General features: G+C 37.8%; 1 protein-coding gene across 18 annotated transcripts in view; it reads left to right on the forward strand.

Annotated features, from left to right (window-relative positions):
* LOC309662755 (uncharacterized protein) overlaps nt 1–26,692 on the forward strand; it is a 131,502-nt gene that overhangs the window by 73,722 nt on the left and 31,088 nt on the right. For 14 of the 18 annotated variants that reach the window (XR_014264912.1, XR_014264914.1, XR_014264915.1 and 11 more), the window contains one exon: nt 4,766–4,840. The exons of the other annotated variants lie outside the window; for them this stretch is intronic. Coding sequence is in view for 3 of the 14 variants with exons in the window: in XM_082465945.1 (XP_082322071.1) it covers nt 4,766–4,840 (75 nt within the window). In the remaining 11 variants the exon portion in view is untranslated. The remainder of the gene's footprint in view (nt 1–4,765; nt 4,841–26,692) is intronic. 18 annotated transcript variants of the gene reach the window in all.

The following is a 26,692-nucleotide window of genomic DNA, read 5'->3' on the forward strand; positions in this document are numbered from 1 at the left end:
AAATCTAGACACAGACCTTACACCTTTTACAAAAATTAACTAAAAAGAGATTACATATCTAAATGTAAAATACAAAACTATAAACGTCTAGAAGATAACATAGGAGAAAAATCTAGATGGCCCTGGGGATAACAATGACTTTTTAGATACAACACCAAAGGTATGATCCATGAAAGAAATCATTGATAAGCTGGACTTCTTTACAATTAAAAATTCTCTGTGAAAGACACTGTCAAGAGAATTAAAAAGGCAAGCCACAAACTGGGAGAGAATATTTGTAAAAGTCACATCTGATAAAGGACTGTTATCCAAAATATACAGGCTATCATACAGAGTGAAATAAGTGAGAAAGAGAAAAACAAATATTGTTTATTAACACATATATGTGGAATCTAGAAAAATGGTAAAGATGATCTTATTTGCAAAACAGAAATAGAGACACAGACATAGAGAACAAACGTATGGATACCAAGGGGAAAAGGGGAATAGGATGAATTGGGAGATTGGGATTGACATATATACACTACTATGTATGTATAAAATATGTAACTAATGAGAACCTAAAAAAAAACCAAAATGTACAAAGAATTCTTTAAAACTCAACAATAAGAAAACAAACAACCTAATTGAAAAATGGGCCAAAGACCTTAACAGACACGTCACTGAAGAAGATAGAAAGTATGCATGTGAAAAGATGTACCACATCATGTCATCAAGGAGATGGAAATTAAAACCATAATGAGATACGACTATGCACCTGTTAAGATGGTCAAAATCTGGAATGCTGACAACACCACATGTTGATGAGGATGTGGAGCAACAGGAACTCTCATTCATGCTGGTTGGAATGTAAAATGGTACAGTCACTTTTGGAGGCAGTTCAGTGGTTTCTTATAAAATTACACATTTACCATTTGACCTAGTAATTGTGCTCTTTGGTATTTACTCAAAAAGAGCTGAAAATTTATGTCTACACAAAAGCCTGCACTCAGATATTTATAGCAGCTTTATTCATAATTGCCAAAACTTGGAACAACCAAGATGATCCTTCAGTGAAGGTGAATGAATAAATAACTGTGATACATCCAGACAACAGAATATAATTCAGTGCTGAAAAGAAATGACAATGAAGTCATGGAAAGACATGGAGGAACCTTAAATATATATTACTAAGTGAAAGAAGCCAATCTGAAAAGGTTACATACTATATGATTCCAATGATATGACATTCTGGAAAAGGCAAAACTATAGTGACAGTAAAAAGATTTCTTGTTGCCAGGGCTACAAGGGATGAATAGGCAGGACATAGAGGAATTTAGGGCAGTGAAACTACTCGGTATGATTCCATAGTGGTGGATACCTGTCATTATCAATTTGCTCAGATACATAGAATGTACACCAAGAGTGAACCCTAAGGTAAACTATGGACTCTGGGTGATATGTACCACGGATGGGGGATGTTGATAATGGGCGAGGCTACACGTGTGTGGAGGCTCAATTTTGCTATGAACATAAAACTGCTCTAGGGACTTCCCTGGTGGCACAGTGGTTAGGAATCCACCTGCCAATGCAGGGGACACGGGTTTGAGCCCTGGTCCAGGAGGATCCCACGTGCCGCGGAGCAACTAAGCCCGTGTGCCACAGCTGCTGAGCCTGCGCTCTAGAGCCTGCGAGCCACAACTACTGAAGCCCATGCACCTAGAGACCGTGCTCTGAAACAGGAGAAGCCACCGCAATGAGAAGCCCCTGCACCACAACGAAGAGTAGCCCCCCTCACCACAGCTAGAGAAAGCCCAAGCGCAGCAACGAAGACTCAACGCAGCCAAAAATAAATAAACATTTATTTAAAAAAAAAAAAAAACTGCTCTAAAAAGTAAAGTCTATTAAAAACAAAAGCCAAAGCCTTGCCTTTGTGAAGCTAACTGTCAGGAAGTCAGCTGAGCTGGGAGAGAAAGCAAGCTGTCCTAGTAGCTGTTTAAAACAAGCTGAAAATCAGAGTTAAACCTTTAATCACTTCTTGTGATGGAATAAGCAAGAGTCTAAAACTGGAGAAAGTGCAGACTCCTTCCTGTTTTATTTCCCCCACGAAATGGTATGCCAGTGGGGGTCAGGTGGATCAGTGCAGATGTGGAGGTCTCCTGCAGCCTTATGGAAGAGTGGGGAGGATGGTGAAGTGAGGTAGGGGGCGCTGGGGTGAAGAGTGGAAAAGTAGCTGGTACCGAGTCAGAGCGAAGAAAGAGTATTCAAGGTTTTCCCCTCTTCCCCGATAAGGAGGTCACAGCAGAGGTGCCTGCAGATCTCTGCCCAAGGCCTTAGATAAAGAAATCTAGGAATGAAGGCGCCAGGGCTAGGAGTGAAAGAGCATGACTTCCCGGGGGCTCTGCGTCCTTGAGACTGTGTGGGGAAGGGCAGCTTCCCCCCACTCCCTTCCCCCACCCCGTGAGGCCTCCTGGCTTAAAGCATTTGTAATTACCTATGGTCAGGCCTGAAAAATCACACATAGGTTTTTAATCAGGAGCTGGGCTCCTCACTAACATTGTAGACAATAAATAGGATAAACAAGTAAAATATATGGCTGTATTAGATAGTGATAGGTGCTGACCAAAAAATTAAATAAATAAAGCAGGGAGGCAGATAGGGAGTAAATGAGAATTTGCAGGTAAGTGTGTGATAGCATTTTATTTGCTTTTTTAAATTAATTTTTATTGGAGTATAGTTGATTTACCATGTTGTGTTAGTTTCTGCTGTACAGCAAAGTGAATTAGTTATACGTATACATATATCTACTCTTTCTTAGATTCTCTTCCCATATAGGTCATTACAGAGTATTGAGTAGAGTTCCCTGTGCTATAGAGCAGGTTCTTATTAGTAATCTATTTTATATATAGTAGTGTGTATATGTCAATCCCAATCTCCCAATTTATCCCTCCCCCCCTCCCCAATATAGCAATTTTAGACAAAGGAAGATAAACGAGGCCTCCCTGAAAAGATGGCATTTGGTGAAAGACTTTAGGAATTGAGCCTTGCAGATACCTGGGAGAAGAGTGGGTCTTGCAGAGGGACAGGAAGTACAAATTGCCTGAGGTGGTAGCTTATGTGTTGAGTTGGAGGATGCCCACTTGTCTGGAGGGAGAGGAGTAGGAGATGGGGTCATGGTACCTAGAGCTAATGAGGGGTCCAGTCGTGCAGGGCCTGGTAGCCTCTGTAAGGATTTGGATTTTTTTCTCTGAGTGGAACGAGAAGCCACTGGGGATTTTGAACAGAGGAATGACATGATTTGACTCTCTTGAGGATAGATTCAGGAGGAGAGGAGGGGACATTAAGGGCAGAAGTAGGGAAACCCATTAGGAGGCTACTATAATAATTTAGGAAGGAGATGATGTTCACTTGGACCAGGATGGTGAACTGGAAAAAAGGAGAAATGGTTGGATTTTGTATTTATTTTTAACACAATGCTCCACTTTATCAATTCTAAACACACCATTTTTCCTTCACACTTTAACGTATCTGAAATCAGAATGCAGCTTCTATTGGGGTGGCATATTATGACTGCTATCAGCCACGCGGCAGTCATGATGTCATTGTTAGCTAAAAGCCCTCCAGTGATACCACCTGGTAATTGCCAAAATCAATGCACAGATACAGGTATGTTGTGACAAATTCTGATTTTAAGTAAGGAAATTTTGAAGTTTAATATATTTGTTCAGAAACACATCATAAACGTGGCTTCTCTACATAACAATACCTTTGTGGTTCTCATCCATTTGCACCTGGACATTAATTGTGTCCACATTTCTCCAGGCTTCCAGTCTGTGGCCTCCAATAAGCATAGCTGGCTGGTGCCAGAGCTAACTTCCTAAAAATCAAAGTTAACCATGTTGCTCGGTGCATATAAGTTTCTGATGCTGTGGTGGCTACAGAATCCATTCCAAACTCTTCAACTTCACATAAGACCCTCATAATCTGCTTCCCACCTAATTATTCCAGCCTTATATCTCACACTCCCTAACTGGTACTTCCTACTTAAGCTATGCTAAACTCTCAGTTTTCAGTGTGGTCGGAACGTTGTCCCAGCTGCACACCTTTACTCCTGTTTCCTCTGCCTTTCTTCTAACAGCTGCTCATCCTACAAACTCATATGTCACCTCCTTTTCAAAACCTTTTTGACACTCCAAGCAAACTTAATTATTCATCTTCTCACAAAACATGCTGCATTAAAATGCAGGTCATCTGTTTACTCATTTATCTCCTTCAGGAGGCTGTGAGTTGGGGACCTCATTCATTTTTACCACACAAAATCCCCTGAACATAGTAATATACTTGGCATGGAACAGGTATGCAATATTTGTTTGAGTCTATTTTTATTACGTTGGATTTGATGAACCAAGGTTCCCTATTCTGCAAAATGTAGATAGTGCTAGAACCTACCGCATAAAGGTGTTTTAGGAGTTTTGAAATTTACGTAAGATAATACGTACACCAAGTACAAAGAACAGTGCTTGGTGCGTAAGTCCTCAATAAATGCTTGCTCTTTTAAAATTTTGTATTTCAGGGACTTCCCTGGCAGTCCAGGGGTTAAGACTCCGTGCTTCCACTGCAGGGGACACGGGTTCCATCCCTGGTGGGGGAACTAAAGTACTGCATGCTGCACGGTGTGGCCAAAAAGAAAAAATTGTATTGCAATGTGAATAATGTTACTATTACACTTTAAATTATCATAATGCGTTTTTAATCTCACCTGAAAGTTGTAACATCTATTTTTAAGTCTTAGAATGGGATCTGTCGCATCACAGAAACTTCTGGTGTGTTCAACAAGAAAGAAAAGCAGTGAAAAGAGGAGGTAACCCCATTCTATTTCTCTTGGTGACCAAGTGCTGGGATCTACGATTATTTAAAGATTCTAAATATAGAGCACTGATGACCCAAAAGCTCTTCTCAAATTTCATTTTTTCTAATAGCTTCTGAAAAAATACTCCCAGGAATATCAAGTCTTAGTGTCAAGTTAGGTAGTTTATGCAATTTACAGTAGTGTATTGCATTTTATCACGTTGACTTTATCTCACAGGAGTCTATTCATGTCCAGTCTGCTTTGGTCATGGGAAATGCATTATCCAATTACTTATTTAGTCTCTTTGCTAATTTAATTCGTTTGGTTAAATCACTAGAACTGACGTCGCTGGGTCTCTGTTAATTCTGACTAAAATGCATGACCCTGATCAGTACTTTCATGTGTACTTCCTTCTATGACTTAGGAATTTTCCTGTTGCTGAATTGACACTGATGAATTTTAATACAAGATTATGAAATTCCCCTAAGGCTTTTAAATAAAACTCCTCAATAAATTCATCTTGACTGGTGTTCTACTGTTCTTGGTGCTTACAGAGGCTTCCCCTTCACTCTTTTTTTTTTAAATATTTATTTATTTTTATTATTTATTTTGGCTGCACCAGGTCTTAGTCGTGGCACGCGGGCTCTTAGTTGTGGCATGCATGCCGGGATCTAGTTCCCCGACCAGGGATCGAACCCAGGCCCCCTGCATTGGGAGCACGTAGTCTTACCCACTGGACCACGAAGAAAGTCCCTCCCCCTTCGCTGTTTTTCTTGTTTGGGATCCTGAGAAACTGCAGAGTTTATTGGGTGTGTGAGAGTCTATACATGTATAATTTTCAAATTAGCATGATCAACATGAGATGTAAAGTATACTTGGGGAACCTGTTTCTAATCTCCCCCTTCCTCCTTCTCCTTCTTACTGATGGCTTTGATTCATGCTTCATGAGAAATAGAAGTGAACAGGCAGTCTCTCATCTTCCTTCCACTGTGTCTCTGCAGCCTCTTGAATCAGGACCCACTGTCTTTCATCTGCTACTGTAGGAAGAAACAACCCTGCTCCTAGCTAAGGCCAACCCTTCCCTTGTGCTGTGGAACTCATGCCCTTTTACCTCCTCAAAGACTTTACTCCTACAAATAGACCCCTCTTTCCAGCATTTTCAATTTCCCTCTCTCTAGGGGGCTGTTTCCATCAGCCAGCAAACCTGCTCTTGACCTCCCATTCCTGTCTTCTAGCTGCTGCCCCATTTTCTTGCTCTCTCCCAGCAAAACTTCTCAAATAAATGGCTTTCCCCACTACATCACGTATTTTCTTTCCTCAATCCATTTCAATTAGACCTTTATCCTCCCCACTACATGGGAAACTTCTCCTAAAAGATTCGTCAGTGACCTCCATGTTACCAAATGCCGTGGTCACTTTTTGCCTTCATCTTTCATAACAGCTCAGTGGTATTTCTCCCAAGTGACCACGCTCTGCTTGAAACTATTTTCTTGGCTTCTGTGATAGCCCACTCCCCTGATTTTCTTCTTATATCACTGCCTAGTGACTATAGACTTGTAACTCTGAAGTGTATATATCCAGATCTAACCTTCCCCCGCATCCCAACTTGTGTATCTAAATACAATTTGACATCGCCACTTGGAGGTGTAATGAGCACCTCATATCTGTTTATTATGATCACATTTCCACGTAAATAAATATACATTTAGAATCCTTCTGCTGTTCGCTCTGCCCCATACTCTCTTCCCTCATCCTTTCCCTTTATTTCCTGCCCCTTCTCCTAAACCAGCCCTTAGCAGTTTAGATCCCTGGGTGATTCCATAGCACCCAGTAGTTTTCCTTTGTGGTAATTAGCACACTTATACTCAATCAGTCAAATGTATGATTATCTGTTTAATGTCAACCTTGCCCCTTTAGCCTTTAAGATTTCTGAGGCCAGAGATTTTCTGTGTTGTTCACTATCTCCTTAGGGCTCAACTCAGTGTCTTGCATATATTAGGATCACAATAAATATACTTATTTCTTATCTTTGTACATCTAGGTTGTTTCCTATTTTTCACCATTACAAGCAATTCTACAATAAACTTTCATGTAGCTAAATCTTTGACACGTCTTTACTCATGTGCTTAGAAAAATCCCCAGAAATAGAATCACTGGTTTTATAATGAGATGCACATTTTCAAGGCTTTTGTTAAGTGTGATAGTCTGCAAAATGACCATCATTAACTTCTCCCCTCCCTGTACAAGCAAGCCACTCATCCATCAAAAAGTGACATCTTTAAAGAACAGATTTGTGTTGACAAGGGAGAGGGGGAGTGGGGGAGGGATGAAGTGGGAAGTTGGGGTTAGCAGATGCAAACTATTACATATAGAATGGATAAACAACAAGATCCTACTGTATAGCATAGGGAGCTATAGTCAATATCCTGTGATAAACCATAATGGAATATAATATAAAAAAGAATGTATGTATATGTATAACTGAATCACTTTGCTGTATAGCAGAAATTAATACAACATTGTGGATCAACTGTACTTCAAAAAAAAATAAATTTAAAAAAAAAAAGTGATGTCTCCTTTCCTTATCCTTGAATGACTTGCTTTGACCTTCAGAATGTGGTGAAAGTAGGATTGCCAGATAAAATACAAGATGCCCAGTAAAATCAGAATGTCAAATAAACAGAAAAATGGGACATACTTATGCTAAAAAAAATTTGTGATTTATCTGACATTCAAATTTAACTGGGCAACCTATACTTTTATTGACATATAGCTGATTTACAATATTATGTTAGTTTCAGGTGTATAGCATAGTGATTCAGTATTTTTGCAGATTATACTCAATTATAAGGTATTACAAAATAATGGCTATAATTCCCTGTGCTATACGATATATTCTTGTTGCTTATCTATTTTATACATAGTAGTTTATATATGCTAATCCCATATCCCTAATTTGTCCCTCTCCTTCTCCCTCTCCCCTTTGGTAACCACAAGTTTGTTTTCTATATTTATGAGTCTGTTTCTGTTTTGCCCATACATTAATTTGTATTATTTTTTAGATTCCACATATAAGTGATATCCTATAGTATTTGTCTTTCTCTGTCTGATTTATTCCACATTGCTGCAAATGGCAGAATTTCATTCTTTTTATGGCTGAGTAATATTCATATATATATGTGTATATATATATAATGTGGTATATATACCACATCTTCTTAATGTTTTTTCTGTTGATGGACACTTGGGTTGCATCCATATCTTGGCTATTATAAATAGTGTTGCTATGAACATTGGGGTGCATGTATATTTTTGAATTAGCATTTCATTTTTTCCAGATATATACTCAAGAGTATATACTCGAGTAGAATTGCTGGATTATGTGGCAGTTCTATTTTTAGCTTTTTGAGGAACCTGCATACTGTGTTCCACAGTGGCGGCACCAATTTACATTCCCACCAACAGTGTACAAGGGTTCCCGTCTCTCCACATCCTCACCAGTATGTTATTTGTAGACTTTTTGATGATAGCCATTCCGACAGGTATGAGGGGATATCCCATTATGATTTGCATTTCTCTAATAATTAGTGATGTTGAACATCTTTTCATGGGGCATTCTGAATTTTTATTTGCTAAATCTGGCAACACTAGGTATGATGACACTATTCCAGTTCCAGGACTAGCCTTTAAGAGACGTAGCAGTTTCTACTTTTGCTCTCTGGAAACCAGCTAGCACACTGTAAAGAACTTTGGGCTAGACTCCCGAATGAAGAGAGGTCAACTAAGGAAGCCAGGGGGATGAGAAGTCACTTGGGATGTTTCAGCCCTAGCTGGGCTCCCAGGCCCGGGAGTAGAGGATTTCACAACTTATGTCCAGGTAGATTTCAGAATTGCTGTAGACATGTTCTCTGTGTTGTTGAATGGGAGCACCTATTGTGGCTTTCCTGTCCCTTTCTCACCATTGTATGCCTGGTAGGGATGGAAGAGTGGGGGGAAATTGGGACAGAAGGCAGTTCACAGCTCTCTAGGTCCAGAGGAGCTGCAGCCACATCTGCACATGATGCAGATCATGAAATACTGAACTTTGAGGCTGATGCTTTCATGGGATGAAACTTGGAGGTATCTTGGGAGGAGGTCTGTTTTGTTTTGCCTGAGAAAAGAATAGAAATAATTTGTGGCCAGAGGGAAGACTGTGATGGATTAAATATCACCACAGATTCTTTGCCACTCCTCAGATCAAGAGGTGGAGTTTGTTTCCCCTCCCACAGGGACTCTGGGCTGGCCTTGAGATTTGCTTGAATAAACAGAATGTGATGGATAGGGAGCTGTGTGACTTTCAGGAAATAGTGTTCTGGAAATTCAGCTCTTGGAAAAAAAAATTACAAGCCCTGATTTATAGCATCTAACAATTTCTGTGCTACAAATACACCCAACATGACTGATTTCAAGCTACCAATGTGATATCACCGAGCATGGAGTAGGAAAGAGATACGCATAAATGGCCGTCATAAACGTGTACAAATGGGCTCCCGCATACCATCACTTCCAGACTTACTCCTTGAGAGATCTGTCAGCTTCCTTTTTTGCTTTCTTGGAATCCACCTGACATGAAGGATGCTTGGGCTAGGCTCCTGAATGATGAGAGGCCAAATGGAAAGAAAAGTCGTGTGGAGAAGAAAGGAAGCCTTGGGCATTCCATCCCTGGCTGGGCTCCCAGCATGCATGAGTGGCCCCAGACAACGTTCCATGACACATAAGACCACATAGCCAACTCACAGAGATGTGAGACATAATACATTGCTGTGGATTTAAGCCACTACATTTTGGAATGTTTTAATTAGTCAGCAATAGGTAACTGAACACATATACTGCCAAGCTGTCATAAAAAAAGTTTCAAATTTTACTCCTGATAGCAATGTATGAAAGTGCCTTGTTCTTTGCATATCAGCCTGCACTTTGCATTGTCATTGCCAGGCTGATAAGTTAAAAAAAAAAAAAAAGTATGTTGCAGTTTAATTTGTATTCTTTGAAAATGAGTTTGAACATTTTTTCAGATGTTTATTGGCCATAAATTGACTATGCTCTCTGTCCATTTTTCTATTGATTTGTAAGGGCTCTTTATATTTTAATAATAGTAACAGGAAGTGGGCAATATTGTGCAATGTATGTGGCTACCTAGTTTGCATGTGTGCTCTTTGCAGTAAAAAGTTTAAACTATTTATATGAAAAAATGATGCCTAAGGCAATTTTCTGCAAGTTTCTTATAACATGATTATATTCCGTTTTTGGCTTGTTTGTTTCTAGTATTCCTTAAAGTATTCTAATATTTTCACTGGATTTTCTTATTAGTGATATTCTTCAGATGAAATCTTCAGCTGAAAACCAGTACAAAATACACTCTCTCCATTCCCCTCCTCATTCCAGTTTGAACAACACTGGCTTAGGCCACTGCAGTAGGTTGATTCTTCAGCCATCCTTGCCTTAAACGCTATTGAAAGTCTTCGGATAAACAGCAGTTATAGTTCGTACCAATTTCAATTTCACAAATTTGAAACAGTGTGACTTTAAAATGTTATCAGTTTGCACAAATTTTGAATAATGTGAATCCTTCCAAAATTAAAAAGTATTTCAAATTGTATTGGATTCTGGAACAACAAAAAAGGAGCATTAATGGGAAAATTAACAAAAACTGAGTAAAATCTTGAGTTCAGTGAATAGTACCCAAGTTAGTTTCTTAGTTTTGACAAATGTACCGTAGTAATGTTAGGTATTAATGATAGGGGAAACTGGGTGAGGGGTATATGGAAACTCTCTATAGTATCTTTGCAAAACTTTTCTATAAATCTAAATTATTTACAAAGGAAAAGTTTATTTTTGAAAAAAAGCACTAAAAACTTACTCTAAGAAATACTCTGTAATTTACAGGCTTATGTATTCTGAAACTATTTCTTACATTATATTGATTCCTCTGGGGTAATGATCTGTTTAGAATTATGCAAGTTTTGAATTATGTGAGCTTTTTAGGATCTTATCCCAGGAATGTAATTCACTGCCATATGAAAGATATATTTACATCCCATTTTGAAAACTGAAATAGGAAAAACTGAAGATCTAAGCCTGAATCATAAGCTAAAAGAAATTCCTCCTCCCAACAAAAAACAAAAACAAAACTAAAACACTCTGTATTCCAGTTTCTGACATCAGAATTGTGGCAGTGAAGCCTTATCACTCTATGTGATCTTTGGACAAGTATGTGATTAAAGGCTTGGCTTTAAGTGTGGAATCTGGAAACTAGGTCACCAGGGAGGGCTTTGTCTGTCTCTGTAAGGCAGAAATGGGAATCCGAACCTTGCAGGCACACTAATAAATTTTTATTAGAAATTTGGCTTTTGCCCATGCAGTTGGTAGGATTTCCCACCTTCTCTCTCCCACATTTTTGAGTTCTCTTCCATCACAGCAAGTGTCTTGGGAGTGGGGTGTTTTAGTTAGTCATCATTTCACATTCCTCTGTAGGTTTCTTTGCAGATAAAAATTATCTTTTTATAGCCTTCACAGGTGTAAAAGAAATTCTAATACTTTAAATTCTAGATGTTTCCTACTGTTTTCCTCTATATTTAGAATAGATACCTTAAAATTCTATGATACACACCCCTGTGCCTCATTTTTTTTTTTTTTTTTTAATTTATTTAATTTATTTATTTTTGGCTGCACTGGGTTTTCGTTGCAGCGTGCGGGCTTTCTCTAGTTGTGGCGAGCGGGGGCTACTCTCTTCGTTGCAAGTGGGGTGCGTGGGCTTCTCATTGAGGTGGCTTCTGTTGTTGCGAAGCACAGGCTCTAGGTGCACAGGCTTCAGTAGTTGTAGCACACGGGCTCAGTAGTTGTGGCTTATGGGCTCTAGAGTGCAGGCTCAGTAGTTGTGGTGCACGGGCTTAGTTGCTCTGCGGCATGTGGGATCTTCCCGGACCAGGGCTCAAATCCGTGTCCCCTGCATTGGCAGGCGGATTCTTAACCACTGCACCACCAGGGAAGCCCTGCCCCGTTTCTTATAATAGCCTCTCGCTGATATTGAGTGGCCTTTGGATAAACAGTGCAGTTATATTTCACACTAATTTGAATTAGCAAATTTGAAACAGTGAGCAATGAAAAATATTATTAAAGTCTTACTTTATGCACACACATTGAAATAATGTGAATTCCCCTCACTAAAAACTATTGATTGTGCATTAAACAGTAAGTTGGATATAAGAAATGCATTACATTGGCCTAAGTTTATGTGCACTGAGACTGTTATTTCTCGCATTACATTTATTCTTAAGGGAAAAATCTATGTGGATGTCTTATGCGTGTTTTGAGTTATGTGAGGTTTTCAGGAGCCATTCCCAGAGCAGCTCTCCAGTGACTTAGATGATCCAACTCCCCTGCTGTGAATCTGTCTTACTATTGTTGCTGATGTGATTGCTAATGATAAAAGTTATTGATTGCTTAATCCTGTACTAGGTACTGTGTTGAGTACTGGTGTACTCAACAATATGTATTACTCCATTATCTATGAGGCAGAAATCATTATATCATCTCCATTTTGTAAATGAAAAACTTCATGTTTGGCAAATTTAAGTAACGTGTTCAAGGGAATATCTTTGGATTCCCAAGGGCTGGAATAAAGATTTCTTTCTCTGTCTGTGCCAAGATCTTTGCTAACCAATTCAATATAAAATATTACACACTCCCCTCCGTTATTTCAGCCCTGTAGAAAGGTAGGTAAGTTTTGTTTGTGTGATCATGGTCTTCCAACTTTAAGTTTTGATATGCTTCTTGGTTCCCAGAGCACTTGTCTGCCTTTTAGGAAGGCAGGCCCACTCCACTGAGGTGGTGGACAAATAGAGTAAACCACTTTACCTCTAATTATTCAAGACTGAAGAAGCTGTTTAAACTTTTTTGTTTGTTCATTTCTTTTTGTTTATTTCTTTTCATGTTTGAATTTTCCAAATTAGTTGAAATTTCTCAAAATCTTTTTCTAAGAGGTGTTACTTACCACTTCTTTAAACAACAGTGTCTCTAAACATGATTTTCCCTTTTCCTAGAAGTAGTTGATGTTGTTGATTGTAAAATGACAATGAATAGCTTTTTTCTCCTTTTACGATTAAAAACAAACAAACTTCTCATCTTGAACAGAGGCTCCAGGTCATCTGAGGCATTCCATGGTCTGTGATGTAATTTCCTTCCCTAAATCTTTCAATTCAAGGAGGCAGTGTAACCCCATAGCAGGGAAGAAACTAAATCTTCTTAATGTTTTGTAATCTTTGGGTATGGTGAAACACCTGGAATACAGGAAGGTGAGTTGAGCTGGAAATAGGTCTTTCACACTCCATGCAGTTTTATACTTTTTATTTAGAAAAGTGTTATCACTTTCATAAATTTCTGTTAACCAAAGAACCAAAGTCATGCTTCCATTACTACAATAATCTTCGCAGAACCTTCATTATTAATTCATTTTCTGTCACTCAGCTGAAACTGAGCTTCATGATGGCAGGGAGTTTGTCGTAGAAGACTGTGTGACACGTAGTAGGAATTAAGTTCATTTTCAATGAATGAATTATGGTTTAATAACTGAGATCTCGGGAATTCCCTGGCAGTCCAGTGGTTGGGGCTTGTGCTTTCACTGCCGAGGGCTTGGGTTCCCTCCTTGGTTGGGGAGTTAGGATCCTGCAAGACGCATGGTGTGGCCAAAAGACTCAACATAGTAAAGATGCTAATGCTCCCACAACTGAGATCTAATTAAAGAAGTTGCAGATGAAGTTGAGGAAAGCTGTAAAGAACAGCAAAATAGAAGGAGCGCTAGAAGAGTTAGGAGGGCTGGGTTCTACTTTCAGTTTTGCTCTCAGTTGATGAAGGGTATAACTTTGGGCAAGTCCCTAAACCACTCTGAAAGTCTTTCTCCCTCTAATTAAACCTTTTCTATAGTGACTTGTGCTTCGCTTTACTTTCTAAATATTAGTTCTGATTCAAGGTTCTTACAGATTTAGTTGATGGAATACTAAGGTATAATGCACTTACATAGTTATATTTGATGTCATAAATTATATATTAGCATACTTAACTAACATATTAAGGATTGTGACATACTACAGACTTAGTATCTATTGAATTTAAAAATTAGTGTTGTATCAAATGTCACTTGTTAAATTAAATCCAATATCTTTAAAAAAATTTCCATAGGGCCTTCAATATTTATGATTGTATCTACATATTTACTTTATTTTTTTTAACATCTTTATTGGAGTATAATTGCTTTACAATGTTGTGTTAGTTTCTGCTGTATGACAAAGTGAATCAGCTATACATATACATATATCCCCATATCCCCTCCCTCTTGCGTCTCCCTCCCACCTTCCCTATCCCATCCCTCTAGGTGGACACAAAGCACCGAGCTGATCTCCCTGTGCTATGCGGCTGCTTCCTACTAGCTATCTATTTTACCTTTGGTAGTATATACAAGTCCATGCCACTCTCTCACTTCGTCCCATCTTACCCTTCCCCCTCCCCATGTCGTCAAGTCCATTCTCTATGTCTGCCTCTTTATTCCTGTCCTGCCCCTAGGTTCTTCAGAAACTTTTTTTGTTTTTTTAGATTCCATATATATGTGTTAGCATACAGTATTTGTTTTTCTCTTTCTGACTTACTTCACTCCGTATAACAGTCTCTAGGTCCATCCACCTCATTACAAATAACTCAATTTCATTTCTTTTGATGGCCGAGTAATATTCCATTGTATATATGTGCCACATCATCTTTATCCATTCATCTGTCAATGGACACTTAGATTGCTTCCATGTCCTGGCTATTGTAAATAGAGCTGCAATTAACATTATGGTACACGACTCTTTCTGAATTATGGTTTTCTCAGGGTATGTGCCCAGTAGTGGGATTGCTGCATCGTATGGTAGTTCTATTTTTATTTTTTTAAGGAACCTCCATACTGTTCTCCATAGTGGCTGTATCAATTTACATTCCCACCAACAGTGCAAGACGGTTCCCTTTTCTCCACACCCTCTCCAGCATTTATTGTTTGTAGATTTTTTGATGATGGCCATTCTGACTGGTGTGCGGTGATATCTCATTGTAGTTTTGATTTGCATTTCTCTAATGGTTAGTGATGTTGAGCATTCTTTCAGGTGTTTATTGGCAGTCTGTATATCTTCTTTGGAGAAATGTCTATTTAGGTCTTCTGCCCACTTTTGGGTTGGGTTGTTTGTTTTTTTTGATATTGAGCTGCACGAGCTGCTTGTATATTTTGGAGATTAATCCTTTGTCAGTTGCTTCATTTGCAAATATTTTCTCCCATTCTAAGGGTTGTCTTTTCATCTTGTTTATGGTTTCCTTTGCTGTGCAAAGCTTTTAAGTTTCATTACATCCCATTTGTTTATTTTTGTTTTTATTTCTATTTCTCTAGGAGGTGGGTCAAAAAGGATCTTGCTGTGATTTATGTCATGGAGTGTTCTGCCTATGTTTTCCTCTGAGAGTTTGATAGTGTCTGGACTTACATTTAGGTCTTTAATCCATTTTGAGTTTATTTTTGTGTATGGTGTTAGGGAGTGCTCTAATTTCATTCTTTTACATGTAGCTGTCCAGTTTTCCCAGCACCACTTATTGAAGAAGCTGTCTTTTCTCCACTGTATATTCTCGCCTCCTTTATCAAAGATAAGGTGACCATATGTGAGTGGGTTTATCTCTGGGCTATCTATCCTGTTCCGTTGATCTATATTTCTGTTTTTGTGCCAGTACCATACTGTCTTGATTACTGTAGCTTTGTAGTATAGTCTGAAGTCAGGGAATCTGATTCCTCCAGCTCTGTTTTTCTTTCTCAATATTGCTTTGGCTATTCGGGGTCTTTTGTGTTTCCATACAAATTGTAAAATTTTTTGTTCTAGTTCTGTGAAAAATGCCATTGGTAGTTTGATAGGGATTGCATTGAATCTGTAGATTGCTTTGGGTAGTATAGTCATTTTCACATTGTTGATTCTTCCAATCCAAGAACATGGTATATCTCTCCACCTGTTTGTATCATCTGTAATTCCTTTCGTCAGTGTCTTATAGTGTTCTGCATACAGGTCTTTTGTCTCCTTAGGTAGGTTTATTCCTAGGTATTTTATTCTTTTTGTTGCAATGGTAAATGGGAGTGTTTCCTTAATTTCTCTTTCAGATTTTTCATCATTAGTGTATAGGAATGCAAGAGATTTCTGTGCATTAATTTTGTATCCTGCTACTTTACCAAATTCATTGATTAGCTCTAGTAGTTTTCTGGTAGCATCTTTAGGATTCTCTATGTACAGTATCATGTCATCTGCAAACAGTGACAGTTTTACTTCTTCTTTTCCAATTTGGATTCCTTTTTTTTCTTTTTCTTCTCTGATTGCTGTGGCTACATATTTACTTTAAATGGTTTCACATTGTTCCTTAACTAATCTAAGGGCTGCTCCTTTCAGGAGAGGTTTATTGTTGTTGGAAGGCTATGTCCAGTAGGAGAAGATTTACTAGATTAACCCTACAAACCAAAGAAGCTAAGTCTGTGATTCAGACTGCCTATCTAGAATTGGAATTACATTTGTCAAGCAGCCAGAGAGACAATGTCCCTACTGAGAGTCAGCATTTTCTTATCTTCATGATCACCTGAAAATGCCAAAGGCAAAGGACAAGTTGGATCCTTCTGCTAGAGAGACACAAACGTGTGTATTCGGCTCTAAACTTAGAAGATGAAGTATCTTGGACTCTTGATATCTGTAATTCCAGCTGCCCTTATCCAACAACTGCATTCCTAACAAAGGCAAAACATCTAACAGCAAAGAGAAAGCAGTCTTTGATAGTTCTTTTATTTTTCATTTATTATCTATTTTGAGGGAGATGCTGTCTTCCAGATCAGTGTTTTCCAAGCTTATTTGTAAGTTTAAAAACTGTAAAATGTAAGAAATATACTTTCAATTTCAACCTAGTACACCTACATATACACATGCAGGCATGCGCACGCACACACACAACTGAAACTATGTTTCCTCAAAATAATGTCTATCCTAACCACAGTTGAGCCATCTGATATTTTTCTATACTATTTCAATTTTTAAAAAGTCGTTGTTTCGTTTTTTAAAAAGCACTGTGTTACTGCCATGACCTTCTAGATTGGAAAAAACAATCTAAATGCTTTTAGGAGATTCAAAAATAAATTATGGCCCTTGACCAACAGAGAGGCGTACAGTCCTGCAAATAATCAACAGAAAGCCAAACATAATAAATGCTGTCCCGGGTGCTGGGACCAATGGATATCCTCATGCAGAAGAATAAAGTTGGACCACAGCTTATACCATATTTAAAAATTATTTCAAAATGGATCAAAGACCTAAATGTAAGAGGTAAAATTATTAAACTCAGAAGAAAACATAGAAGTAATCTTTATGACCTTGGATTAGGCAGTGGTTTCTCAGGAAAAACTAAAAACACAAGAAACAAGAAAAAAAAAGAGACAAATTAGACTTCAAATTTGTTAAATTAAAAACTTTTGTGCTTCAAAGGATGCCATAAAGAAAATAAAAAGACAACCCACAGAACAGGAGTAAAATATGTATCAGATAAAGGACATATATCTAGAATATATAAAGAACTTTACAACTCAATACTAAAATGACAACTCAACTTAAAAATGGGCAAAGAATCTGAATCACCACTTTTCTTAAAAAAAAGATATACATATGGTCAATATGGACATGAAGGAATTCTCAACCTCAGAAAAATACAAATCAAAGCCACAATGAAATACCACTTCACTCCCACCAGGGTGGCTCTGATAAAAAAAAAAAAAACAGGTGATAACAAGTGTTGGTGAGGATGTGGAAAAATTGGAACTCATACACTGCTGGAGAGAATGTAGAATGGTGCCACTTTTTGGGAAAACAGTCTGGACATTCTTCAAAAGGTTAAACAGATTTACCATTTAAGCCAACAATTCCACTCCTAGGTTAGGGAAATGAAAGCATGTGTCCAAGTAAAAACTTGTACGTAAATATTCAATAGCAGCATTATTCATATCATCCAAAAGGTGGAAACAACCCACATCAACTGATGTGATGGATGGATAAATAAATGTGATATATCAACACAATGGAATATTATTTGGTAATAAAAATGAATGAAATACTGATTTGTGCTATAACATGGATGATAATGCTAGGTGAAAGAAGCCAGGCACAAAAATTTACATATTGTATGATTCCATTCATATGAAATGTACTGAATAGGAAAATTCATAGAGAAAGTATATTCGTAGTGGTTACCAAGGGCTGCAGGCTTAGGACAAAATGGAGAGTAAATGCTAGTTTGTTTCTTTTAGAGTGGATTGTCATCACATTCTTGATAGTGTCCTTTTAAGGATAAAAGTTTTAAATTCTGATGAAGTACAAGTTACCTATATTTTCTTGGGTTGCTTTTGCTTTAGGACCAGTGACTAAACGAAGGCCCTGAAGATTTAAGCCTATGTTTTCTTACGAATTTAGTAGTTTTGCTTTTCACTTTTAGGTCTTCAACACACCTTGAGTTAAATTTTGTATATGATGTTATATAGGCATCCAGCTTAATTCTTTTATATATGGATATCCAGTTGTCCCATCACCATTTGTGTTAAAGACTGATTTTCCTTCATTGAATTGTCTGGGAACCTTTGTCAAAAATCAATTGACCATGGACATATGATTGTAAAATGTGAGGGTTTGTTTCTGTACCCTCAATTCTATTTCGTTGATTTAAATGTCTGTCTTTATGCCAGTACCATACTGTCTTGATTATTGTATCTTTGTAGTAAAGTTTGATATTGGGAAGTATTAGTACTCCAATTTTGTTATTGTTTTTCAAGATTATTTTGGCTATTCTGTATCACTTGAATTTCCATATGGATTTTGGGATTAGCTTATCAATTTCTGCAAAAAAAAAAAAAAGTAGTGGGAGTTTTGATAAAGATTGTGTGAAATCTGTACATGAATTTATTACTTTCCCTTTACTTAGGTCTTCCTTAATTTCTTTCAACAATATTTTATAGCATTCAGTGTGTAAGTTGTGCACTTCCCTTGTTAAATTTATTCTTAAGAACTTTATTCTTTCTGTTACTATTTAAATGGAATTGTTTTCTTAATTTCATTTTTAGACTTCATTTCTGGTGTATTGAAACACAACTAATTTTTATATATTGATTCTGTGTTCTGTAACCTTGCTGAACTTGTTTATTAGCCCTAATAGCTTTTCTGTGGATTCCTTAGGAATTTCTATAGATAAGATCGTCTGCAGAGATAATTTCACTTCTTTCTTTCCATTCTGAATGCTTTTTATTTCATTATCTTGCCTAATTGTCCTGGCTAGAATCTCTAGTACAAGGCTGAATAGAAGTGGCAAGAGAGGACATCCTTATCTAGTTTCTGACCTATGGGGAACGCTTTCAGTTTTTCACCCCTAGCTTTCATAGTAGCCATGTTTTTTCAAAATGCCCTTTTCCAAGTTGAGGATATCCCCTCTATTTTCAAGTGTCTGTTGAGTGTTTTCATCATGAAAGGGTGTTAGATTTTGTCAAATAATTTTTCCACATTGATTGAGATGGTCATATGGTTTTTGTCCTTTACTCTATTTATGAAGTGTATTACATTGATTGATTTTCTTATATTGAACCAACGTTGCATTGCTGGGATAAATTGCACCCAATCATGGTGTATAATCCTTTTTATATGTTGCTGGATTCAGTTTGCTAGTAATTTGTTAAGGATTTTTGTGTTTATATTCTTAAGGCATATTGGTCTGTAGCATTATTTTTTCTTGTGATTACTTTGTCTGGTCTTGGTATCAGGTAATGCTAACTCCATAGATTGAATTGGTCAGTGGCTCTTTCTATTCTTTCTTTGGAAAAGTTAGTGAGGAATTGGAATTAATTCTTCCTTAAATGTTTGATAGAATCCACCAGTGAAGTTGTCTGGGTATGGGCTTTCCTCTGTTGGTAGATTTTTGATTACTCATTGAAAATTTTACTTGTTATAGGTCTATTTCAATTCTTTATTTGTTCTTGAATAAGTATCAATAGTTTGTGTTTTTCTAGGAATTTGTTCATTTCATCTAGGTTTTCTACTTTATTGGCACACAATTGTTCACAGTATTTCATCTATTTCTGTAATGTCAGTGATAATGGCCTCTCTTTTATTCTGGATTCTAGTAATTTGAGTCTTCTATCTTTCTTTCTTGGTCTATCTAGATAAAGGTTTATCCATTTTCTTGAGTTTTTCAACTAACCAACTTTTTCTTTTTGTTGACTTTTTCTGTTGCCTTTATAGTCTCTATTTCATTTTTTCCTACAGTAATTGTTTTCATTTCCTAACTTCTGTTTGCTTTGGATTTAGTTTGATATACCCTCTACCTGGCCCTTGTTTCTTAAGGTGGAAGGTTGAGTTTTATTTGAGATCTTTCTTGTTTTTTAACATAAACATCTACAACTATAAATTTCCCTCTGAACATTGCTTTTGCTACATCCCATGCATTTTGGTATGTTGTGTTTTTATTGTTATTCTTCTCAAAGTATTTTCTAATTTCCCTTGTGAGCTGTTCTTTGACTAATTGGCCATTTGAGTGTGCTTTTTAGTATTCGTATATTTGTGAATTTTCAAAATTTCCTTATGTTATTTATTTCTAATTTCACTCCATTGTGTTGGAAAATATGCTTTGTATAGTTTCAATCCTTTTAAATTTATGGGCACATCTAATGGCTTATATATGTTTCATGTGCACTTAGAATAATATGTATTCTGTTGTTGTTGTGTGAGGTGTTCTATAAGTGTCTGTTAAGTCTAGTTGGTTTATAGTGTTGTTCAAGTCTTCTATTTCTTTTTTTCTTACATCATAATATCCAAATCTTTATTGTTTACATTCAAAACCGCTGAGAGTTTGGAAGACTATTAGAATCTAGATAAACATGTCAAATACATTTTCTTTCTTTCTTTCTTTAATATTTATTTATTTATTTATTGTCTTTATTGTGTGTGTGTGCTGTGTCGGGTCTTAGTTGCAGCACGCCGGGGTCTTCATCGTGGCATGCGGGATCTTTTATTGCGACATGGGCTGCTTGTTGCCGCACAGGCTGTTTGATGCAGGGTGCAGGCTTCTCTCTAGTTTTGGCGTGCGGGTTTTCCCTCTCTAGCTGTGGCTGGTGGGGTCCAGAGCACATGGGCTCTGTAGTTTGCAGCATGCAGGCTCTCTCGTTGAGGCGCACAAGCTCAGTAGTTGTGGTGCACAGGCTTAGTTGCCCCATGGCATGTTCCCCGACTAGGGATTGAACCTGTGCTCCCTGCATTGGAAGGTGGATTCTTCACCACTGGACCACCAGGGAAGTCCCTCAAATACATTTTCAAAAACATTTTTCACATTTTTCTTCATTTAGTTGGAAGTCTTCTATTTCTTTGTCAATCTGTTATTTTATCCTTTATGGATAGTGGAGTATTGAAGTATCCAACCATTATTTTTATTTATTTTTATTTTGTTTTATTTATTTATTTTTATTTATTTTTTGGCCACATGGCACAGCTTGTGGGATCTTAGTTCCCCAACCAGGGATTGAACCTGGGCCCCAGGCAATGAAAGCGCCGAAGTCATAACCACTGGACCATCGGAATTCCCCAACCATTATTTTTAATTGTGTATTTCCCCTTTCAGTTCTGTCATTTTTGCTTCATATATGTTGGGGCTGTGTTTCTAGGTGCACATTTAGTCTTCTTGGGAACCACCAGACTGGTCAAATAATGACAGTTCTCTGAGAGTAAGCTTTAGAAGGACCTCCAATGCCCCAGTTGTTTCCTGGATGCTGGTTTTCACCTCAGATACAGGCTCTTAATTTTCAACATTACTTCAGAGGTGAGAGTAGAGAATGGGACTACAACAAGTTAAAACCCCACAAACTAATGTTCTTACCAAAATTCAACCACTTTTTTTGTGTGAATGCTGGATTTCTACAAGACTTTGGTTAATTTCCAGAGTTCTGAACAAGTGATTCTGACAATTTTTCCAGTTTTCTTCATTATTTTTATGGAGGAGAAAATCTTCAGAAATCAATGCTTCACCATTTTTATTAATGGCATTTCATATTGTTTCTTTATTGTTTGTGTAACAGATTCTTAATGTTCTTTAATGTTGTGGTACTACTAAAAAAATATTTTTAAAGTTACTAAGGTTGTGCCTTGGGAACATAATTTAATTTCTTATGGAAATATTTTTCATAAACTATTTTCCCAAAAGATTTTCTGCTGAGTTTCTTCAGAATATAATGGAAAACCCAGGGAATACATTAGAAAATGCTTTGCTGTCTAATTTTTGGTATTACTGCTATTTGTGTTAATCTAATTTGAGCATCTTACATAAAATTGCAGCTCTCTCTGGAACACTCTATTTCCCCCGCTTTATATTTTTCCACAGCACATATCACCATTTAACAATATATTTCACTTGTTTATTGTCTGTCTTCCCCCACTCCTATGCAAGTATCATGTAAGGATTTTCATCCGTTTTTGTTTGTTTATTTTCCACTGCTTTAGTTTCAAGACTTAGAACTTTGACTGTTTCATAATAGGTACTCAGTAAATGAATAAATGAGCTAATTATACCCTTATTTGGGGTGCACGCTGAAGACTTTTTATAGCTCAAGTGCTAACTATCCCTTAGACCCACAAACATTTCCTGAAGACTTGTTTGCTAGGTCCTGATATACAAAGATACAATTCCTAACCTCCACGTGATCAGCAAAGGATTGCAATACAAAATTAGTAAGGCCATAACATAGGTCTTTACAGAAACAGGAGTAGCTGGAGGAAGGGAAGAGAAGGAGGAAGTAGATAGTGTCTGGGGTCTTAATGGAGAAGGAAGGACTGAGATTTCCCTAGTTTGGGCTGAGAGTACAGGGCTGGGATAGCAGAAGACCTAAAATAATTAGCATTCATGTTTAGTGACATTAGATCACTGGGAGGATAGCTGTTTGGATGTGGTAACAAATGAGGTTAGGGAATTCCCTGGCAGTCCAGTGGTTAGGACTCAGTGCTTTCACTGCTGGGGGCCCCGGGTTCAATCCTTGGTCGGGGAACTAAGATCCCGCAAGCCACTTGGTGCATCCAAAAAAAAGAAAGAAAGAAATGAGGTTATAGGGTAAACAAAGGTAAAATGTTGAAAGGATTTGTCTGCCATTTTAAAGAGTTTGACCTTTATATCAAGAGCCATGAACACACCCCTTCTTTTTTAATCCCGGGAGAGTGATGTTTGTATTTTTTTAAGAGATGGTCAGTCAGGTGTGGCCATAAGAGGAGATAGAAGAGAGGCTCAGAAAAAAAACCAACAAAGTTTATTTTACTCACCAGTCCTAGGCACAGGAGACACAGCAGACCATGCAGGGCCACATGGAAAAGCCACCAAGATGGTCAGGAGGCAGAAGTCAGGAGTGAGGGGAAGGTTTAGGCCATGACCTTTCTTGGGGTTTCCATGGGAAAGGCAAGCTAGGGCAGCGTAAACGCTTAGGAGTGGCTAATTTGAATAATTTTGATGGTCTCTAAGCTATAGGAATTGTCCCTAGTTGTCTGGCACCTGGCCCTGGGATGGTTAAGGCAGAGGAATATTACCCCCTGGGGTACACAAACCAGATAGAGGAGGTATGGCTCTGGATTGGTTAGTTTTTGTATCAAAGATGTGGTCCCAGCTGGGCCCTTTGCTATCTCTAAGAGTTGGCTAGCCCAGGGAAGGGCAGGCTCTTCCCAGCCAGAAAGGTTTTTCAAGATGTCAAAACATCACAATATACAGGAAATATGAAATATTTACAATACAGTTTGGTTTGGGTTATGTGGAGAATGAGCTGCTCCAGATACACCTCTGGGGACTGGTTGATGATGATTTCTACCCTTTTACTTGAAATTTTTTAAATGATTGTTTTCTAACCCCAAAAAGAGCTTTGTGCTCCCAAGTTCTTGAAGATCATTATAAGTAGCAGTTATATACATATAAAGGATAAGATATGTAAAATATCAGCCGACCTGTTCTGGTTTTGTGGAAAGAGGCAACCACAAATCACTGCTACTGCTCAAAATTATTTTGCAAGTTTTTGTGTTTCAAAATGAAACCTATATTTATTGTGCCTTCAGGTAAGAGTTATATTAAGGAAGGAGCAAAAGTTTGGTTGGGAAGAACTATCATTCTCATGCAGAAAAATTGGGTATCTGTATCTTTTCCTGTGGTTCAAAATGTGTTGAAGATCTTCAAAAAGGGTAGGTAACTAAGTGGGTGTTGGTAGCACCTGCTACACCACAAGAATTATGGTGTCTGTTCTCATGAACGTCACTGTCATCGGGATCAGGTGACTGAATGCCTGTTGGTCAGGTCACTGTCCCCAACACAGCATTTTATGGGCTCAGGAATTATTCCTGATCTATATTGCCATTTCTTCTGACGTTGCTCCAGCCTTTCCAGCTCTGTTCTTTCTTTCCTTTTTTTAAATTTTATCTTTTCTTTTTTGGCTGCGCCATGAGGCATGTGGGATCTTAGTTCCCTGACCAGGGATAGAACCCACGCATCCTGCATCGGAAGTATGGAGTCTTCACCACTGGACTGCCGGGGAAGTCCCTATCTTTTATTTTTTTATTGAAGTATAGTTGATTTACAATGTTGTGTTAATTTCTGCTGTACAGCAAAGTGATTCAGTTATACATATACATACTTTTTAAAATATTCTTTTCCATTGTGGTTTATCTCAGGATATTGAATATAGCTCCCTATGCTATACAGTAGGACCTTGTTGTTTATCCATCCTATATATAATAGCTCATATCTGCTAACCCCAACTTCCCAGTCCATCCCTCCCCCAACCCCCCACACTGTTGGCAACCACAAGTCTGTTCTCTATGTCTGTGAGTCTGTTTCTGTTTCATAGATAGGTTCATTTGTGTTGTATTTTAGATTCCACATATAAGTGATATCATATGGTATTCGTCTTTCTCTTTCTGACTTACTTCACTTAGTATGATCATCTCTAGGTCCATCCATGTTGCTGCAAATGGCATTATTTCGTTCTTTTTTTATGACTGAGTAATATTCCATTGTATATATGTACCACATCTTCTTTATCCGTTCGTCTGTTGATGGACATTTAGGTTGTTTCCATGTCTTGGCTATTGTGAATAGTGCTGCTATGAACATAGAAGTGTATGTATCTTTTTGAATTATAGTTTTGTCCGGATATATGGCCAGGAGTGTGATTCCTGGTTATATGGTAATTCTATTTTTTTGAGGACCCTCCATACTGTTCTCCATAGTGGCTGTGTCAATTTACATTCCCACCAACAGTATAGGAGGGTTCCCTTTTCTCCACACCCTCTCCAGCATTTGTTATTTGTAAATGTTTTAATGATGACCATTCTGACCAGTGTGAGGTTGTACCTTATTGTAGTTTTGATTTGCATTTCTCTAATAATTAGTGATGTTGAGCATCTCTTCATGTGCCTATTGGCCATCTGTATGTCTTCTTTGGAGAAGTGTCTACTTAGGTCTTCTGCCCATTTTTCGATTGGATTGTTTGTTTTTTGTTGTTCTTGTCCAGCACTGTTCTTTCTGTACTCAAATCCCAGGAACAAGAATACTGGCTTCAGAATTAGCCACTTATTAGCAATAAAAATAATAATAAAATCACAGCTAACAATTACCAAGTTTTCACCTGTGCAAACCTCCTTATAAGCCTTATCTCATGCAGCCCTCATAACTCATGAAGTAGGTGCTATTATAACCCTCACGTTTTAGGAAACTGAAGCATAGACCTTGAACTTTGGTGAAATTTTTACCTTTCATTTATTTCTTTTGTAAAATGGAGATTATATCTATTGTTCACTTACTTCCCATAAGTGAAGAAATGTGTGTAAAATTCTCAGCACATGCTTTATGAAACATAATTGCATTGGGTAGATAGCCTTTTGGTGTAACCTTGATATGCTTGATGGAATTACTTTTCAGATTGATAAAAGCAGCTTCCTTTCTAGGCTCCCAAGAATTTCTTTATCTTCTCATTGCTTTCTTAATTCATTATCCACCCCAATTGCTTCCTGAAGTGCTTCCCTGCCATATTTTTACTTTCTTCTCATTGAAAGGAAAAATGTTGTCAAGAAGAGCTCAGAGGACCTCTCCAGAATGAAACTACACCTAAAAACACAAGTTATTTGACTGAGGAAACAAAGGAAACCCATTGCTACCAGGACCTCTGAATCCATAAATCCCATTCTTTTCTTCCCGGTGGAGTCACACAGATGACATGTACACATAAGAACTCTAGAATGTTTTTAAAAAGTGGTGGCTAGAAGTGGATAAGAATCAGAGGAGAGTAGACAAGAACTTCAGTGACACTGAACTCCAATGAAAGGCGGAAGCCCAGAGGACAGCTCCCTAGGGTAAGAGTGGCTCTGGGTTTTAGTCTCCAGTCCCACAATGGCAGATGTGGGTGGAAGGGACTCCATGGTTGACTCAAAGGCATGTTAACAAAGCCCCCTTCAATGAAAACGTGAGCGGCTGTCCACATGGGTCCCTGCCCACATTTGTGTATTACAAACCAGGCATCCTGAATGTTTCACTTTCCTGAAGTTTACCAAGAAGGAAACTCCTCTTTCCCAGTTTGCTCTTGACAGATCCTCCTGAAGAACTTTGATTATGGAAGTGTAATCGATAGATTTGGATAGTTGTCATTTTTCTCACTAATAAAGAGTCAGGAAGACCAGAGGTGAATAAAACTAGAAATATTATTAATAAATAAACAATATTAATAGCTATACAAAGGAAGAAAGA

Source organism: Balaenoptera physalus (genome assembly GCF_965194825.1).
Source record: "Balaenoptera physalus genome assembly, chromosome: 6".
Lineage (NCBI taxonomy): Eukaryota > Metazoa > Chordata > Mammalia > Artiodactyla > Balaenopteridae > Balaenoptera > Balaenoptera physalus.